This window comes from Equus caballus, chromosome 3, assembly GCF_041296265.1.
Source record: "Equus caballus isolate H_3958 breed thoroughbred chromosome 3, TB-T2T, whole genome shotgun sequence".
NCBI classification, from domain to species: Eukaryota; Metazoa; Chordata; class Mammalia; order Perissodactyla; family Equidae; genus Equus; species Equus caballus.
In genome coordinates this window covers 94,366,860-94,387,202 of record NC_091686.1, presented here as the reverse complement: position 1 = coordinate 94,387,202, position 20,343 = coordinate 94,366,860, and the positions used below count along the sequence as shown (strand labels likewise).

Sequence of the window (20,343 nt, the reverse complement as noted above, 5' to 3'; positions counted from 1 at the left end):
CCACCAGCATGTGAACTTACCTGGTCAACTTGGTAACTATACTTTTCAAAGCAACTCATGCTTGGTCTTGAGAGCAGCCTGTCTAACTCTGTTACTTGCCACAGTTGTTTTTCTGTGTCTGAGTAGGACCTAACCCTGCATTCTAAGTGACTTAACCACGGCAATACTTCCCAGGGAGGGTCACCTTAGCCTCTAGGGGTCTCCTCTGAGGCCCTCATTCTCCAATGGCAACACAGAGGACAAGAGGAATGGTCTAGATGGAGCACAGAGGGCAGGAAGGGAGTGGCAACAAGCAGGTTGGCTGGTGTAAGATTTTGCTTTGAAAACCAAGGTGATCAGAACGAGCATTACCTCACATAACCAGCTGGGTGGAGGTAATTTTGAGTTGGGGAATAACCCAAACAGAACCATGTTTTAGGAAAATCATTCTTCCTGGGGTGTATAGGTTGGAGAACAGAGGGTTGGAAACAGGCTGTGGGCTCTGTTTGTTTCTATGCACAGGTTTTCAAGCTAGAAGTACAATCATGGGCAACTTCTCTGAAGTCAGTTTCCTCATTTGCTACTCCACCAAAGTCTGCCGTCCAAGGCCAAGGCCAGCCTGATCCTCTGGTCATCAGAGACCAGATGAAATCAGGCGTGTTCAGGAATGTATGGTAGAGCATCATTAAAGCATTTGGCGTGTGCTTCCCCATGGGGGCTCCCAGACTGTGGGCTATGAACCCTTTGGAGATCCTTGGAGCTATGGCCAGAGGCCCCAAGTCGATATATGCCTCAAACACCCTGAGGGATGGGTAGATATCGCATCACAGACACCTGTACTACTCTTCCCAAGATATATATACATGCTTCTACAAATCGTATAGAAGCTATTGGGTTTAATTCAATGCAAATTCATTTTCAAGAGTTACTACATTTCAAGAGTTACTACTACATGGTTTCTTGTTAGTATAGATTTTTCTCAGCCAACAAATACTACAAACAAAATTACTGTCAGCCTGAGATCTACAAAACAGAGATAATGTAGTACCTTCTTCACTGAACTGTTTCGAGGTTGAAGTGACTAAAGGCATCCAGGCGCTTAGAACAGTGCTTGAAACAAAGTAAATGTTCAATAAATATCAACCATTATCATAAGGTGATCTTCATACTTAAAAGGTGGGGACCACTCCTCTAGAGGGTTGCCAAAAGGGTCTTTTGCGCCTCTTGTATTTTAATGACTTTATGAATTTTATGAAAAATCTTGTGAAGAGGCAAGAAATTCCTTGAGCTCTGTTAATCCTGCTGTTTCTAAGGCACAAAATGACTAAGCCTATAAGCCGTTCTAAGCTCAAGCAGAAGGCGTCATTGGAAGAGGGCCCATATCTCCTCAACTGGCAGCGTGGAGGAGAAAGGCCGAACTCGGAGACCTGTGGGCACTAGGACAACTGTCAGGGCCTCTGTTTCCTCCAGGGACTGACAAATACACTAACAGCTGTTGTGTCACACGTAGCTTGCCCGCCGGAAAGCTCAACAGCAACTACTATCACAACCACAAGGTGTCGCTGTAACCCCAAATTTCACACAAGGGCCCCGCCCCTGGGGGCGAGACCGCAGCTCATTATTAACGCTTTCTTTCCCAGTGCTTCTCAAACCTTGCTGTGCAGAGGAAGCATCCGGGAATGTAGTGAAAATGCAGATTCTGATTCAGTCGATCTGGGATGGAGCCTGAAATTCTCCATTTCTAACAGGCTTTCAGGTGACGCAGCAAGGTCCTCTAGCTTTCAGTAATTTTCCATGGTTTCCAAGTGTGTTTTCAGTTGTGTCTGATTTGGGGCAGGAGTAAGAATTAAGTAAATCCGAAAAGCGTCCCCATTCTACGCCTTTCGGAGGTAGTGAAGGGGAAGAAGAATAGTGGGGAACAACAAAAGAAAACCAGGGCAGCTTTCTTGTAACATTCCAATCCCACACACGAGTCGCTTGCAGTTCCGCCGTCTGAAGAATGTGATGTGGCAGGTGCCCCCGGTCAAGGTGAGCTGCGGAGGTCAGAATGGTTCTCACGGTACATTCTTTCCCTGACACGAGGGCTCATTAAGCAATTTATTGCAGAATTTACAAAACACTAAGTGGCCAAATGCTTCAGCAAACACTCCATAGCTTCCCGCAAAAGCCTAATCAGGGTTTCTAATAAAGTCCGTATAAATGGGTTGCAAAGAGGCAACCTGAGAATTGAAGAAGTGGTCTAATAGGAAGAGATGCTTTGCTGATGGCGTTGCTCTTGCATGCACAATGGGATCTATTTTCATGTCATGAACTTCTGCTTTCCGAAGCCGGAAGGGCCAATGAGGGACCAACCGACGAAGTGAAACTGCGTTTAACCCCAGCTCTGGGCGTTCGGCTTCTCCGGGGCCCTTGCTGTAAGCGTAGATGCACACCGCAAAATGAGAAGTTGCCTTACGGCGGCTCCTGCTGTTTCTTTTTCTCTTGGTCTTTTTCTTTTTCTTTTTTTACTTGGTTTGGTTTTTCCTTTTTAATGATGGTCCTATATCATTTTGTCTTTTTTATTCTTGGGCCTGAAGCTGAGTTTTAAGACAGAGGGATTTAGAAATTAAAAACAAAATCATTGTTTGTTTCTATTAGTTCTATTATTTTTCTATTAGTCCAGCTTCCTGCCTGTGAAAGCTAAGATGTTTGCTTTAAGGTTTTTCTAAGATTCTGACAATGGAGTTAATTTCTCCCTCTCCGTCCTCTCCTGGGCCTCCTTATGGGGCAAACCTCCTCGTCCAACTTGCATAGAATATGTAGCAGAGTCTTAGCTGAACCCCAACTGGGAACAGACATTTGGCAGTTGGGTGAGGTTCACTCTCCATGTATACGCACCAAGCGATATGCATAGGTAGGAGGAGGGAAGAGTATTTTGGGGGTTGAAAAGGAAAGGTGGGGAGGAATAAAGACAGGGGAAGGATGGGGTGCTGTTTCATGCTCCATGCCCCCCTGGACTGGTTTGGAGCTCCCGTGAAGTGTGGGAGTGAGTGCTGAACAAGGGGATTTCACCAGGGACTCTCTGAGCCTCTGGATCCCAACACGGCAGCTTTGGAATGCCGAGACGTTGACAGCCAGTTTTGAGGAGAGAGATCCTGAAGGTACCACCACAAGGAATTCTGCATAGCTCCTCACCTCAAGAATAAATGGCTTTGGGATTATCAGGAGAAAGCATCCTTAGCAAGGACATTAGCGTTGTCTAGAAGGAATCTTCATTCAGCAATGTCCATAGTGAAGGGCTCTTTCAAGGACTTTGAGAGACCCCAGGTCTAGCCACCTGAGTTGGCTAGGGCACAGTAGATGATGATGGCACCAGATAGTGAGTGTAGCTGATGGTGTGGTGTGTGAACACAAGCTAGGCTTCTTGGGACTCATAGAAATACTCACAGGGACCTTTGCAGGAGGGCCAGAGACCTGCTTAAGCAGATGGGAACAAGGATAAGAATTTGAGGTGGTTCATTTTGATGTCCCTTCTTTGTAGCCACAGGCTACAAAGGTGAGTACTGGTAGCATTTGGGTTACACACTAAATGATGAGAATTGCTGTTAAGCAACAAGATACCTCCATCCAACACTAGGGTCTAGCAGGAACAAGTATTTCCAGGGTGACTATAAATATGAAAGAAGCCAAGAGTTAGTGACTAAGCTCTGGGAAGTTAGGAAAGCAGAGTAGATATGAAAGCAGGCTTTTTAATTAGAATGTCTTGGATTTCTGTCATTTACTAGCCATGAAACCTTAACTTTGTGGTACCTTCAATACTTTATCTGTTAAATGAGAATAAGGATAAGTTTTAATTCTTAGGTCTATAAGAATTAACAAATATAACTTATGACATCCTTAGAACAGAGGCCGTCACCCGTAAACCTCAAGAAGAGTTAGCAATTTGTATTGTCACACACAAGGCTAGAATATTATAGATAGCATCATGGAGACTGATTCAACTCTTTTCCAGAAATAAAAGAACGAGGAGGAGGTTGAGGGCTGATGAGTCTCTGGATCTCCCCAGGGCTAGTGAGTCCAGGAACCAAAAGAAGATATTAGTCTCAATGGACCATTAAAGATAACCTGGTATAGCTTCCTCCAGCATCTTTCTCTGGCCTATTTTTTTCCCAGGGTCACAAACGTACTGCTGCCAGGAAGTTAAACACTGCAGGTCCTTAGGTTTAGAAAGTTCCAGAGCACAACAAAGGATCTAACTTCCTCTAGTGGGGGAACAGAACTTAATAATGTGGTGCTTTAACACATCATGACATAAAATAAGAAATGCCTCTTCCCCTTTCAGTTTTTTATAAAACCATAAGAGGAACTTCCAAAAACCTTAATGTGGTTCTAGCGTTTGCCTGTTCCATTCTGTTGGACCCGTAAGTCTCACCACTGGATTTCACCACATCATCCATTAGCACTCGAAGCAAACACTGTTCTGCTGCCGGTGACTTACTTACTCTGAAACGAAAACAAGTCGTTGTGCCGCCAAGAAATAAACAATATACCTCCTGGCCGCATAAAGCAGGATACTGTCTTTCTCAGAGATACCTCCAGGGTGTGCAGAGAAAAGATTGCTTGCAGTGCAGGGCTTCTGTCTATATAAATAATCTGATTTTAAAATGTTTCACAATGTATGCACCCATGTTAGGTATAGTGACCTATTAATGGAGGTGGGTAGAGAAGAGTTACTTATGTCTTGTTTACTGTCCAGTTGGTGAATGGAAGATTCTTTGTAGGGTCCAACCACCATCTCTTGCTGTTCAAATCCAGGGACCATCTCTTCGGGCATTTTATTGCCCAATGCACTGTTCCTGGTTAATTTTATATCATCCACCAGCAGCAAATGTTAGCAGTGCTGTAGTTAATTGTAAGGAGATGGCTCTTCAGCACCTGTTGACATTAAACAGTATAGATCTTCTTGCCTCCTCAGCTCCCTAACAGCATGTCAGTAATGTTGGTTATGTTGCTGCTCATGATGCTTCGTCATCCATCCACACTTCCATCCAGTGACTCTCTTAAAGGTTAGTACTGTGTTTCATTGATGCAAGTCTTCCCCAAAGTATGCAGGAAGATGGGACCCAATAATTGTTTTCTGGTTCTAAGTTTACCATTCAGAATTTTATGGTGTATACATAGAACTAGGCATCTTCTAGCCGTGTCATCTCTTGGACTCTTGAGGTGGTAATCACTGCATTCCTAGAATGGGAGCTGTTTCGATGTTGACTGAACTCTTCCCTTCCACACACAACCACAGTGGGGAGGGCAGGTGAGGGGTTCATGCATGAAGAGAGAGGCACATTTCCACTCCCACAAGATATGTCCTTCCCTCCTCAGTGTGGCTTAAGACAGAGAGAGCATTATGTCACCACATCAATGGGAGGCAAGAGAGGACATTGACTGAAAGCCCATTGGTGTTCAGTCTTGAGAATCATTCTCGAAGGACTACCTAACACATGGCTCAGAGCCTCCAGCAATGGCGATTCTCATCCTGGGTGCTAGAGGCTGGGGGATGAGGGGGAGCACAGGGTAAAGATCATCTGCCACCATGCCTGCCATCCTCAGGTGCTGTAGACAGGAGGTGGCACCACACTGAAAACACAGATGGACACAGGCTCTCCCCACACTGGTAGCTCAAACCCAAGGGTTGGTGGTAAAAACTTGGTAGCCCAGACCCCTGAAGTTGTCCTGTGTTCATTGTGAGAGTCGCCCTAAATCAGTGTCAGCACCATGCTGGTGCTCCAGTCTTGGGTGACCCCACACTGCTTCAGCCAGCAGGAGTGATCTGCTTGCCAGGCTCTCTACCTCAAATGGGGGCCAAACCGCTGGTCTCTGAGAGGACCCCATAGGTGCGAGTTCCAGAGCTCCTCGGGATATATGGTTTGACTGTATGTGCAAGGAGGAGGGTCAGAAAGCATCTCAAAGAGGACAAATGAAGACCAGGGTCCATGTGGGTCTGGGTCTGGGCCAGGAACATCCCACTTAGAGAATACTGCCAGTCTTGGCAGTACCAGGCCCTAAGATGAACTTAGAAAATTCAAGGAAGACTATCCATAGAGCTGAGGATAGGGGAGGGGAAAGAAGACTGAGGCAAAGGCAAGTGGCAGAGGCCTTATTGGGCCAGAACTTCCCCTTCTCCTCTTGAAAGGCTAATACAGCAACAAGAATAGGGGCAGCAGTGGGGGAAACCCATAAACCCCTTTTGTGGTGATTTATAGAATCTGCAGACTCTGAAATAGTGCAAGGGCTGCCCACGGCAAACCCCTGAGATCAAGAAGATCCCAATAAGAAGAAGTAAAGAGAAGAGCCAAAGGTGGAGTGTGAGGGGAGACAACCCAGTGATGGCAGGTCCCAGAAAATGTAAGCAAAAATACACTATTGAAGGTAAAGAATGCTTCCTGATGAGTAAAATCTATACCTCTGATTTACAACAATAAGCACTGACACTGACATGGGCAGCATCAGAAGAACAGAAGAGGCCAATCAATAGCAGGTCCACAAACTATGTTTCCTTCAGGAAAATTTGGAGAGTAGCTATGTGCCAGGCACTGTTCCAGGCCAAGGTGGAGACAACATCTGTGAGCAAAACAGACAAAATGTCTGCTCTAAAGGAGTTTGCAATCTAGTACGGGAAGACAGAGAATAAGCTACATAAATAGAAAAATGAGATGGTAGTTTAGAAGGTGGCAAATGCTATGGAAAAATAAAAAGCAGGGAAGGTGGATAATGAGTGCTGCCATTTTCAACGAGGTCGTTCAGGAAGTCTTCACTGGAAATGTGATTGGAGCAAAGATTTGCAGGGAAAGGGTAATATTGACATGTTTTGGAAAAATGTGAATGGATTTAGAATCCACTCCACTGGATTTTCATTCAAATATTTCAAAGTAATTTTTAGAATATGCATGCATCGTTAGTATTTATCACTGAGTCAGCTTGGACACCACTAACAAGACACATTCTAAAGACAAGTACCTCTCATTGTGAAGGGAGAGATTTGTAGTTGGTATTTGGAGTTGTGCTGGCCAGGAGGTCCCACCCAACCTCCCTAACCCTCACCCTGAATAACCCCACCCATGGCTGCATCTTTGTCCTTGGACAACTGGAACACAACATATGCCAGCATCTGCATGGCCCCTTGTGTGTGAAGGGGAGCAATGTATCACAGCTGGCTGTTAAAATAGATGTCTAGCTGTAGACCACCTCCTACTCCACAGTCAGGGGTTGTTCACTGTGCTTGCCACCTTCGGGGACTTCAAAACGCGCTATCAGACCCCTTTCCTCAAGTGATCGTTCAAGGAGCCCTGTAAAGGGCTGAGATCAATACCAAGAGCACACCATGTGTCACAACACATCAGGTGAAAACTGAGCTCAGGGATTGTGGGAAGCATCCCCTGCAGGGTACCAGTGATGAAGTTGTCCTCAAAACCTCCAGGGGAAACCATGCTCTCAATCATTCTTCATCCGTTACATAGAGAACACGTTCTGCGTTGGGGACAAAAGGTGGCTAATCTGAGGAGCAGCCTCCGTAGTGAGTTACGGATAGAACAAGAATGTTGTTTCAGGGATGTGAATCAGGGGGCAAATACAGGATGCTTTGGCAGTAGGGAGAGACTACAGACAGGGTCTAGATCTGAAATGATTATGGGAGTATAGGCAGGATATGCAAAGGGCCTAATCCAGAGCTCTGATCTTGAGAACAGAAATGAAAGGGTCCAGATAATAAAATCAAATGCAAAACATAAAAGCCACCTTGTTGTGGATTGGAAGGAAGAACATTATCTCGGAGTTAAAAGACTAATGTTTGATCTCCAGCTTGGGTGAGTTATTTAAAATTCTAAAGCCTCAATTTCCCTGTTTGAAAGTGAGAGTTATGCTTGAGAAACTCTAAATTCTCATTCAGTTTAGATATTCCTAGTCTGTGCTTTTCTTGAGCGGTTCACTAAAATAGATGAAAGAGTTGGACCTTAGGGAACGTTTGCCATGAGTTAGATTTAAACCTCGTCACTTCTCCTCCCAAACTACTTGAATTTGAGGATTATGACCCCATTTCAGTACAGCCCTCTTTGCCACGTTTAGAAAATGTGGACCATTGTCAACACCAGACTGTTGACATCCAGAAAACATTGCCACTTATCTGCAGAGATGCATGGAGATTGTGAAGGCCGCTTAAGGAGTCCACAGACAGACTCCAACCACATCGATACAGAGCTCAGTCTCCTTAGGAAAAAAAAAGGGAAGAAGCTCCAGGTTGGCAAATGGCGGAGAAATAAAAAGAAACTTGCAAGTTCACCTAGAGTTGTTTTCAAAACACAAGCAGAGTTCTTACACTGGCATCTCTTAAAGCACACAGCCTGTGTGTGTGCTCTCTTTCCCATCAACATCACGATGCAGGAAAGTGGGTCATTTGCTGAAATCTGAAATTTCTTAGGTAGAAGTATATCATCAGGGTTGCATTAGGCTAGGTCCTACTTGTATCTCAAGCCCCAATGTTAAACTCATGTAAAATTACTTTTCTCTTACCAGGAGCCGAAACAGTCAAACCAAGCATATTAGGAAATTTTGGATGGTATGGAAGTTGCTGAGACAGGAACAATGCAGTGGTCTGATAGATTAGATTTAAAGGTTGTCCAGCTGCTGAAACAACAGTTGCTGAGAGCTAGGCCTAATGTGTTATTTACTAAGTTGTAATAAATTATATCTATTTTTAAAACTGTATTCCTAAACTGAGAATTTTACCATGGAGTAACTAAATCCTGGTGACTTTAGGGCTAATGTTACTTTCTTTGTAAGTTCCCAATTAGTAATCTTTAGAAGTAAGAGTCTTGCACTGAGAGACTCAAGATTTCCTCAAGATTTCCAAAATCCTTGTACAGTTTCTGTCTGACTCCTCCAGAAGCCATGAGTCACACTAAGATCAGCAGCCCAGCTACTGAGAGCCTGGGAGGAAAGGTGTTCTCACCGTTCTCTGCCCTCACTCTACTGTGGTTTCCCCCTTCTACCAAAACAGGCTGTGGGCTCACCAGGGAGGAGGAAGAGAGACACTCAGCCTCAAAGTTGCTGAACTCTAACTCCTCCGAGTAGACTGGTCACCGACCAAATGGTAGCACAACCTCACTTCTAAATAGACACCCAACCCTCTCCGTATACTCTCAGATTGACCATCTTGAGTACGATTTTTCAAATGACCACTAGTATGAGGAATTCATAAGAACAAAACTATATGGAAATAAAATAGATGCTGAACCCAATCATACCCTGCTTAGGTTATCAGTTTTATTAGATTAAATGAGATGAAATAGATGTTTTTGTAGGTCAAGAGCAATCAAATATTGGCACTTTCACATGATGCAAGGTGTACTCAGGAATCCTTCAATTCTAGATTCTCTTTCTTCTCACTTGACTTTAACCTACTTCTGCTCTTCCTCTCCAGCTTCTCAGAATTTTGCCTCCAAATTCCATTACCTTTCCTGAAGCCAGTTGAGTCCCTACTAGCGAAGTTCCTCTAGCAAACACAACATCCACTCATTGAACACCTTCTCTGAACCAGGGACTGAGCAAATTGCTACTCATACAAAGGCAGAGGGAAGTCTATCCTAGCCTTTGAGGCGTTCATAGTCTAGTGGGAAAGGGAAACTTTAAAAACATATTTAATCAATTTTGTAATAGAGATATGTCCACAGTGTTAGGGAGAATCAAGGAGCAACATGCTTAGGGGAAGAAGTGAGGAAGGTTTCAAAGAAGAATTGACATTTGGATTATGCCTTGAAGGATCTGAAAGATTTCCTGAACAAACCAAGGCAGGAAAGATATTACAGGCAGGCACAATGCCAAATTCTAGGGTCTGGGGGCATGAAAGAAGATTGAATGTTCGGGAAATGGACAATAACTTGATAGGGCTCAATGATAGGATGAGAGGAGGTCACAGAAGATTGGTGTCAGATCTTAAACAAGCATGAAATTTTCTTCCTTTGTCATGTGGGTGAGCCACAGAAATTTTTCTAATCAGGGAAGTAACATGATGTTTGTTTTTGAAATGTAATTTTCCAAAATTCAGGAGAGAGTGTTCTCTTTCTACGATCTGTGAGACTAGAGGGGAAGAATCAAGCAAAATGAGTAGGATACATAGGCTTTAACAATTATCTTTATTGTTTTATCTACTTGCAAAAGAAATACAGATTCATTCTAGGCACGTCCAACATCATAGAAATGTACAACATAGAAACCAAATGCTCCCTATAATCTTACCTCCCAGACCCAAGCCACTGTTACTATGCCAATGTACTGGTATGGATTCCTTTAGACTTTTATTTTAGTGTATAAACCAATATATTAATATAATTCTCTTCATACCAGTAAATATATAACTACCTCATTCTTTTTAGTGGCTGTGTAATATTCTATTGCATTAAGGTACTATAATTTATTGAATCAATCCTTATTTTGTGGATACTTGAGCTGTTTATTTTTCATGATTATAAACAATGCTGGGATGAACACCTTTTTACACAAACCTTTGCAAACTTGTGTTTCTATAGGATACATTCTTAGAAATCCTTCAAGGAACTGACATAAAGGAACAATTGTTTTTTGTTTTAATAGATATTGCTAAATTGCCACCATAAAGATTGTATTAATTTATATCGTAACAGTGTATGTAGACCTCAATTTCCCTAGAGGAGGGGAGGGTTTTACAGGCAGTCTGTTCTTATCAGAGAAATTGCAGACCCTTGAGACTCTTCATTCAGCTCTATGAATGTCTGTAGTTCAGACGTCTCTCTGGTTTCTACTAAATTAACATGAATAGCAGCTCGAAGATTTGCCCAAAAAAGTCTACATTTACGCCTATCCTTGGGCCATTCCAAGTATGCTTTCTTTTCCATGAGAGCTTTCAGCTTAGGATACCTGGTAGGAATGCAGTAGAGTGGAATGGGTTCTAGTAAAATAAGAATTATGTAATTAGAATTTTCATGACAGAGACTGTGATGGGTAAAGTCGAGTTCATAACGGTACCACTCACTCTGAACAAAGTCTGGAGACAAAACTAAGATGATTTTATAGCTTTTCTCAGTGTGGTTTATGATATTTTCAGTAATGCTGTTGCCAGGGTCAAAGTTTCCCTCATGAAGGCAAATTAACACAGAACCATCTTCTTTCTCTAGATTGGGGATCAATTCATGCTTCACCCAGGCGGAATCACGTTCACTATATGAAATAAACACATGGAATTGGACATTTCTCTTGAGTTGTCCTTGGGTTGCCTTCCTAACCCTGTGCCATGTCTGTGTCCATTGATGTAGCATCCTAAGATACCAGGGCAAGTCAAAGTGGAGGCAGCAGAAAGTTGCAGCCATCCCCAAAATGAGCATGACAACCACAATGGTGACAATCAATAGAGCTGTGTTGCAAGATAGTTCAGGAAGGTGAACATCCTTTAACTGAGTCCCCTTTAGACTTAAAGGGTACTCACAGATGTATGAATCTGACCATCCAACCATCATGCCCTCTGAATATTTTTCAAGCTGAATGAAATCTCTTAATTCACAAGTACACCGAAATGGATTTCTTCCTGCATTTAGAGTCTTAACTTCCTGGCAGCTCTGAAAAAAATCCAGAGATGGGCTGAGAATTAAGTTCATTTCAATGTTCAGAATTGAGAGTCTTCTGAAATGACTGCACCCAGGAAGATCAGTTAGAAAATTAAATGCAAGATTTAGCTCTCGCAAAGACTTCAGATGAATCATCTCTTTAGGGACAGTTTGAATTTTGTTATTATTCAGGTCAAGTATTTGAATACTTTGGGGCAAGCACCTGAAAACAGAATCAGCAAATTTATTGGATGACAGGTTCATAGTGATCAAGGTTTCTGGCCACCAGCAATTTTCATCATTTTCATGTTGTAACAGATTTTGGCTCAGATCTAAGTGCTTCAAGGATGTGTTGTTAGCAAAGCAACTCACTAAGGAAAGTGTCTCCAATTTATTGCCTTTCAAAATGAGAGTTTTCAAATGAGGCAAGTGGATAGATCTTTTAAACAGGTCATCTGTTAAGATATTATTAGCAAAATTTAAATATTGGAATTTTGAAGGACAAGTCGGGAACACCATATGTGGCATTTGTGCATCTGATATTGTCAGGTTTTCTATACCCATTTTGGTAAAAAGCAAGTAGACTCTCTCTTGTGGAATGTAAAAAACTCTGTAATGTACATGCTCCAATTTTATAGCTCTCATTACAGTATTTGAGTAGTTAAATGAATTGTGGTCAAGATAAACCTTACCTCCAAAAGTCACATTTTGGATGTGGAAGTATTCCACTGATGTATGCCAAACAAATTGGAAGATAAGGAGGAGGTCATCCCAGAGTAAATCAACCTTATTAAGTAACAGAATAGATGTCTTGGCATTCTCTAAAATAAGATTTTGTTGAGTTTCATAGCTTGCAAATTGGCTTTTGCCATCTACATTTGTCATTTCTAATATTTTTGAAGTCTTGATTCCATCACGCAAAAGAACCCAAAAATTTGTGTTCATTGGTAAAACGATGTGAAGTTTTGTTGTGTTTAAGATGGGCAAGCTACCTTCTTCATAATGAGAAAGAGTTCTCAATCCTAAGAAGACAGTATTTAGATGTAAATGGGCAATTTTCTGGAAATCTGATTTTTGAATTTTTGCCCCACTCAAACCTAGGATTTCCAGGTGTGACATGTTGCCAGTCTCCTCAGAGATAGGCATGGTGTCAAAGTCATTGAAAGAAAGATCTAAATGTCTGAGACCTGCCAGTGAATACCAAGTTACAATCTTCAGTCTGTTGTAAGACAAATCTAAATATCTTAACTCCTTGTTGAATTCAAAGGTCTTGATATCCAGTTCTTGGATTCTGTTATGGCATAGAATCAAAACTTTCAGTTCAGAGACAGAATGAAAATCTGAACTCTGGAGTTGAGAAAGGAGGTTGTAGGATAAATCCAGGGTGGTGGTGGTTGGCGTCAAGTCCACAGGAACCTTTCTTAGAGACATATTGGAGCAGTTGGTTGTCAATTCTCTTTCTTCTGGCAGCTTTGAAGCCCAGCCACATGCTGACATAACAATACAACAAAATACATAAATGCTTCTGATGTGTCTCATTGTAATTCCAAGGATTTTATTGCTGGTTTCCTCATGTGAATGATGAAGGGGAGTTCAAAATCCTAGAAAGACAGCATGTAATGTCAAGTGGTTATGTGATTTGTTAAATCCTGTAGGGTTTTTATTTTTTAAAAATTCCAACATCTGACTCTATTCACCAAGAGTTTGGAATAGGGTCTCAAACTACGTACTGAGTCTTTGACTTGATCTCAGAGATTGGGTAATAAATTTCCAAATCAGTAACTGTGCCATATTCCCCTCTCTGAGGCAAGTCAGGATTCCCAGAAGGGAGAAATATAATAGTTGGCAGAAGTGCCTCAGTTCAACTTAGGAACTTCACTGCCAGGTCATACTCAACACCCTCCTTCACATCTCCTTTGGGTAGCCTGAAAGCTTTAGGAAATTTGAAAGTAATTTTTTTTTTCTTTTGCTGGCAAAGATTTGCACTGAGCTAACATCTGTTTCCAATCTTCCTCTTTTCTTTTTCTCCCCAAAGACTCAGTACATAGTTGTATATTTTAGTTGCAAGTTCTTCTATGTGAGCTGCCACCACAGTGTGGCTACTGACAGAGAAGTGGTGTGGTTCTACACCTGGGAACTAAACCCAGGCTGCCAAAGCAGAGTGTGCTTAACTTTCTGAATTTTTTAGATTAATTATTATTTTTTCTTTTTTTTAGAGCAGTTTAAGGTTCACAGCAAAATTAAGGGAAGTTACAGAGATTTTCCATATCTGCTGTATCTGCCCACATTCACAGATTCTGTTATCAACATCCTCCACCTGAGTGGTACATTTGTTACAATTGATGGACCTACATTGACACATCATAATCACCCAAAGCCGTTGTTTACATTACAGTTCACTCTTGATGTTGTACATTCTATGGGTTTGGACAAATGTACAATGATGTGTGTCCATCACTACGGTATCATACAGAGTATTTTCATTGCCCTAAAAACCCTCTGTGCTACACCTACTCATCCTCCTCCTCATCCCCAACAACCGCTGTCAACCACTGATCTTTTTATTGTCTCCATGGTTTTGTCTTTTCCAGAATGTCATATAGTTGGAATCATACAGAATGTAGCTTTTTCAGATTGGCTTCTTTCACTTAGTAATATGCATTTAAAGTTCCTCTATGTCTTTTCATGGCTTGACAGCTCATTTCTTTTTAGCACTGAATAATATTCCATTGTCTAGATGTACCACGGTTTATTTATCCATTCACCTATTAAAGGATATCTTGGTCACTTCAAAGTTTTGGCAACTATGAGTCAAGCTGCTATAAACATCTGCGTGCAGGCTTTTGTGTAGACATAAGTTCTCAAAGAAAGGAATAATTTAACACCGACCCTGTGGACCTCTGAATTAATGTCATGGAGTTGTTCCTCAACTTTTGTATTTGTGGACATAGAGAGTCCCTTGAGCTAATATCTCACTTTCAACAACACTTACCCATACGTGTGGAAGGTCCAAAACATAGAAACAAACATGATGGTTCCTGTCCTTATGCCTCCATAGGTCTTCAGGTTGGTGGCAAAAGCAATCTGGATCACTGCCAAATAATAGTAATAATGACAAAACCAGTTTCCACTGGAGTTTCCTTGGAGGCTTTCTGGGTGCCAAGATATATATTACCCCTTCATATATATCATCTCATTTATTTCTCCCAAAACTCTGTGAGGGAAGTACTATTACCTGCATTTTACAGATGAGGAAACTCATGGGTGCAGAATTCTGAGGACTTTGAGAGAAGAGCCAGGCTCCAAGTTGTTTGACTAGACACAGAAGAGATGGTTGGAGAACTAAGATTATCACAATATTCATTATTCAAGATATTTATTAAGTACCGACTCTGCCAGGAACTTTTCTAGGCACAGGGGATATAGCGGTGAGTAGAACAGACGGAATTTCTGTTCCTAAGCTGTTCCTACACAGCTTACATTCTAGTAAAGCGTAAGAAAAGAGAGACAATAAAGAAAATAATAAATTTATATGTTAGGTGGTGATGAGGGCTAGAAAGAAGAATAGCTAAGATAAGCGGGACAGAGGAACTGGGGAGTGATCTTTTGCATAGGGTGGTCCCAAAGGCCTCTCTGACACAGTGACCTTCATGCAGAGATCTAAAGGGAGGGAGGGAGCAAGTCATCTTGTCTGGAGAAAGAGTATTCTGCAGAGAGAGAACAGCGGGTACACGTTCAAAGACCTGATGTGGGAGCATGCTCGGAAAATGTAAGCAATGACTCGAGAGAAGTTGGGGAAGTGGACTGAAGACATCAGATGTTATGAGGACTCAGGAATTTCCTCTGGTTGAAATAAGAAACCAGTGGAGGATTTAGAATAAAGGACTGGCAGATTCTGACGTACATCTAAAGACTCCTCTGCTTGTTGGGTGGAAATAACTGGAAGAGTGCAAGGCTGGCAAGGAAGACTCCCTGGGACACTATAGGGCAACTCATGCAAGAAAGAAGGTAGTGGGGGAGGTGGCGAGAAGTGGCTAGATTCTAATATTGAATTAATAAACTCAGCAACTTCATGTCCTCCCACACCAGGCACTCTGAAAACACCAAGGAAAGGTGATCAGCAGTGATGAGGGCTTTCCTGCTTCTACCGGCATGTGTCCAATACACATTGACCTCAATGTCCCACAGACTGGTCACTCCCGTAGACAAGCAGGAGGAACAAAAGGCATACTCTGCAGGGAAAACATGGTATAGCGAGACTTCTTGGTACTGTTCATGCTTCCTGTTGATCTGAGAAGCTGTGTGTGTGTGCGCATGCACACGTGCACCCATGCACCCATGCAGGCATGGTGAGGGGACAAACTAGCAGAACTAAGACAAAAAGACACCTGGAATAAGTCCTCACTCTCATCTGGATTTTTCTTTCTGTAGAATCTGACCAAGTTTGGGTTTTTGTTGTTGTTGTTATTGAAATGAAGAAATTCTAGAAAACGTGGCTATTTCCCAAAATAACTTAAAAATGAAAATACTTTATAAAACTGTTTCATAGAAAACAGGAAAATGGACACAGAAATGCTCAACCATCTGTGACACAACTGTGGAGAGAAAACTGATTTTGGTGTTCCTTGTCCATTTCACACTCAGTGGAAGAGGGTCAGGAAAGGCATTCTGTGGGATGGGATTGAGGAGATAGTAGCCTGGACCTGGCCTAGGGCGTTCACTTTCCACCAAGATATTCCCTCCAATCCACCCCAGGTAGTACTTTCTTGGTCACATCCTTTTTATATAACATTGGATACAGCATCCAATATCAAAATAAGAACAAATCAAACAAAAAGAGAGCCTCTTTGATGCAGCTTTACGTCCATGGTAATTTTCCAGATTTCTGGAATCCAGCAAAATTAATTTGTTACCAGTACCATGATTCTAATCCATTACCCACATTTAAGATGACCTGAGTCATTTGTTCTGTTTGATGAATTTACATGTTTATATCAACTCAGCATGTCGGATGGCATCTCCCCTCCATACTGACTCTATCACACAAATAAGGCAGTGGCCACTTGCTGCCTTTTTGGGTAACAACAACTACCATTCATTGGGCTAAGTAATACTAACTTGACATGGAGTGATCCTTACAACAACCACTTTGTAAGGTAAGTGCTATCATTATTCACCCTTTACAGATATGAAAAGTTGTGGTTAAGGAGGTCAAGTAACTGCCTCACAGTCACAAAATTAATACATGGTGAGTCCGCAGCCTGGGCTCCCAGCCACTATGCTATCTTGTCTCTCTATGATGAGTCAAGGTAAATCTATTTTCAAAATATGTTACAATACATTAATCACAATGAAATTATATCTCACTGAGTCATATTGATTCTTCAAAGTTTCCTAATACACAGTCCAGGAAACTGTAATGCCACCCAAATGCAAATGCAATACCACTCAATTTAGGTTTTATATCATTACTTACAAGCTCTGGCATGGATTGAGCCATTACATTGAGCGTTATCTTCTTTAAGCCACTGTATTTAGGGGTCACTTGTTATATAAGCCAGCTTATGTCCCAACTAATGTATTATTACACTTACGATAAAACCCAAACTTCTCATACTGGATGACAACACCTCCACAAGCTGCTCTTGCTTCCTTCTGGGATCTCACTTCACATTCCTCTTCTTCTGGCCCTCCACACTTCATTCATACTGCCCTTCTTTTTCCTTGACCACACCACACTTGCTCTGACCTTAGGGACATTGCACTAGCTTTTTCCTCTGCTTGGAATGCTCCTCTCCCAATCCTTCCTCATCTGGATCTTCCGTCATTTAGATCTTGACTTAAAAGTTTATCTCCTCTAAGAGACCTGACTTGACCACCTAATCTAAAGTGGCCAGCTTGCTACTAGTTCATATCACCTTATTTTATTTCTCTACAAAACAGAGCACTTACCACTATCCTAATGTTTTGTTCATTTATTTATTGACTATCTCCTCCACTTCTCATGCCCATGAGAGAAGGGAGCTGATGATCTTGTTCAGTTTTTTATCCCCAGCACATAAAATAGTGCCTGTCACATAGCACATGCTCAGTAAATACTTTTTTAATGTATATGAATGAATGAATGATTTCAATTTTATTCCTTAGCACAAGGTGGTAACTAACATGCTCTCAAAAATATGTTTTGAACAAATGAATTCATCTTGTGAATTCCTGATATGGTGCCGTGCATGATGGTTAGAGAATGAGTTTAGTGTAGGGATTAATAAATCTGTTTCAAGTCTAATCTTAGCCACTCACTGGCTGTATTAACTTAGGTCATTTATTTAACTGCTGAAAGGTTCCATTTTCTCATCTGTAAAATGGGTTTTGTGCAGAGGAATAAAAGAGATAATGTATATAAATCACTTGTCATTATGCCTAGCATATCACAAATGGTAGCAGTTGTCAGGGCCAAGACTAGGGTGATTTCAGGCACAAATTATAAGGGGTGTCAAGAAACTCAGTAATCAAGATAAATAATGTTTTAATGAAATATTTTTAAAAGTTAAAATTAATGCAAAATCCAAGATGAATGAAATATCAAAATTTGTCATAAAAACAGGATGAGTATCACTGATTTTTCCTTTTGTCTCAGGCTCCAATATGGCTTGGCAGGACACTGGCAGTTATAGTCCTTAAGCTGACAAAGTTGTTCTTAACATTTTCTCACAGAGTACCTCAATTCTTAGAAACTTACTTTAAGCTCCTAGATCTGAAAAATGCAGCAGAATCTATCCCATTTGCTTTATCTGGAATCAACTGAGTTGAGATGTCTAGCTTCTATATTTACCCACCTTTTCTCACTGCCTAATACCACAACCTCATCTGGAACTTATGCTAACGACGGGAGAGGCCCTAACTCTTCTTGAACTTCTCTTAATATAATAAAGCAAAAAGACATTATCTCTCAGGCAATGTATCTGCATTGTGACATTTCATTAAAACATTTTCAAAAGGAGGACTTGAACTTTTGATGGAAGATGCATTTAATAAATGTTATATATTATTATCACATTCCCAGTACTATTACTACTATGCTGAGAGCAGACAAAAAGCAGAGAATGACTTTCCTTAATAGCTTGTGATTTAAAAATCCAAGTCAAAAAACACCATGAATGACTATTGGTAACTGGCCAAAGAATGCTTAATCATCCAACTCTTCCAATGGTGAAAAAAAACAGAAAGGACTTAAAAATCTATTGAATGTTGAATGATCTTTGCAACATAAGAGTAAGAATGACTGACCTTTTTTGAGTGTTTCCTATCTGCTTAGTATGGAGCTACGTGCTTTCCATACATTATCTTGTTCAATTCTCTCAACAACTCAGTGAAATGGTGGATATTTTTATCCCTATTTTACAAATGGAGGGGTTAAAGCCCAGGAGTTAAGTGACTTGCCTAACGTGACCCAGTGAATAAGTGATAGAGTATGAATTTGAACCCAGACCTATCCGGTCCTTTCCAGAACCCAGATTGAAGGTGTTTCAAACCCTGAATGAAGTAGCTTAGGATGTGATTTCCAAGGTTGATTCCATTGGCAGGACTAGCTGCCATGGTGGCCTCCTCTTCCCTTCTCACCCATGTGCCTTTCTCCAAAGTGGTAAGCAGCTGCTGTGGGACACTCTGATAGATGTCACAAAGTATGAGAGGCTTTGCCTACATGCATTCTTAAGAGAGTTATAAGTTCGTGAGAATTGAAATAAAACTCAGAAAGTGGACACAATTCTAATTGATAGCTCAGTTTATGCAGTCTGTGAGAAAGCTCTTCTAGAAATCAAATGCTAATCATTCTCTGCTCTACAGCAGACACGTGACCATCTTTGGCCACTTTTGACTTTTAAAGGAAGCTGAGAAAGGACTACATTATACAAAATTAAGATCAGATGTGCCCCAACTTTTAGACAGACCACACAAATGCAGAACTTTAAAAACTGGTAAAGGAGCAACGTTTGTTTTAAGTAGCCAAAGAGCTCATCCATCAGATGTTGTTAACATGCATTTTGGAAAACAAAAGCTAGAGAAAACTCACCACAATGCCTAGGACCATCCACCCTGGGTAGAAGGACTGACCAGGTTTAATCGATAACCAGCGAAAGGAAACGCAAACCGTCCAGCGCCTGCAACACCGCTCCTCGGATCAATAGCCTCAAGGCCACTCACTAATCATTAATCTTTAGATTAATATAGGCAAAATTATAAATTCTAAAACTGAATAAGGCCGCTTTCCTCCCATCCACATGAGTTCCATCTCTTCTTTAGAAAAGACCCAGGGAACCCTTATTTCTTCTTCACGAGGTCACAAAAACAAAGATAACAGTTCTTACCCGCCGAGATCGCACCGGCTCCGGCAGAGCTGCAGGTGTGGATGACTGGTTGGCACGGCCAGAACTGGCTGCAGGAGAGTTTGAATCAAGCGTTTCTGTGAAGCTTAAGCTCCTTTGCCCTCTACTGCATGCTGCCGGCATTACATGTTGCATAGATTCATTGTAGTCTTACAGGACTTTTCAAAAAATTGCAGTAAAATACACAAAACACAAAATTTTCCACTTTAACAATTTTTTAAGTGTACCGTTCAGTGGCATTAAGTACATTCACATTGCTGTGCAACCATCACCACTCTCCATCTCCAGAACTTTTTCATCATCTCATTCATTTCATTCCCCCCTCCCCTCAGCTCGTGGTAACCACTGTTCGACTCTGTCTCTATAAATTTGAG

At 41.5% G+C, this 20,343-nt stretch overlaps 1 protein-coding gene across 5 annotated transcripts; it reads right to left on the bottom strand.

The window, feature by feature from the left end:
- Window positions 1–10,123: 10,123 nt before the first annotated feature.
- TLR10 (toll like receptor 10) lies at window positions 10,124–20,087 on the bottom strand. 5 transcript variants are annotated; one of them, XM_005608830.4, is made up of 4 exons: window positions 19,952–20,087; window positions 14,821–14,900; window positions 14,578–14,677; window positions 10,124–13,186 (listed from the first exon to the last, which is right to left on the bottom strand). In XM_005608830.4, the coding sequence occupies exon 4, from the start codon at window positions 13,122–13,124 to the stop codon at window positions 10,689–10,691; it is 2,436 nt and encodes an 811-aa protein (XP_005608887.2). In that variant the 5' UTR covers window positions 13,125–13,186; window positions 14,578–14,677; window positions 14,821–14,900; window positions 19,952–20,087; the 3' UTR covers window positions 10,124–10,688. The 5 variants fall into 5 exon arrangements, with proteins under 5 accessions (XP_005608887.2, XP_014594184.2, XP_014594183.2 ...); XM_014738698.3 differs by lacking the exon at window positions 14,578–14,677; XM_014738697.3 differs by lacking the exon at window positions 14,821–14,900 and having other exon boundaries at window positions 19,952–20,068.
- Window positions 20,088–20,343: the final 256 nt, after the last annotated feature.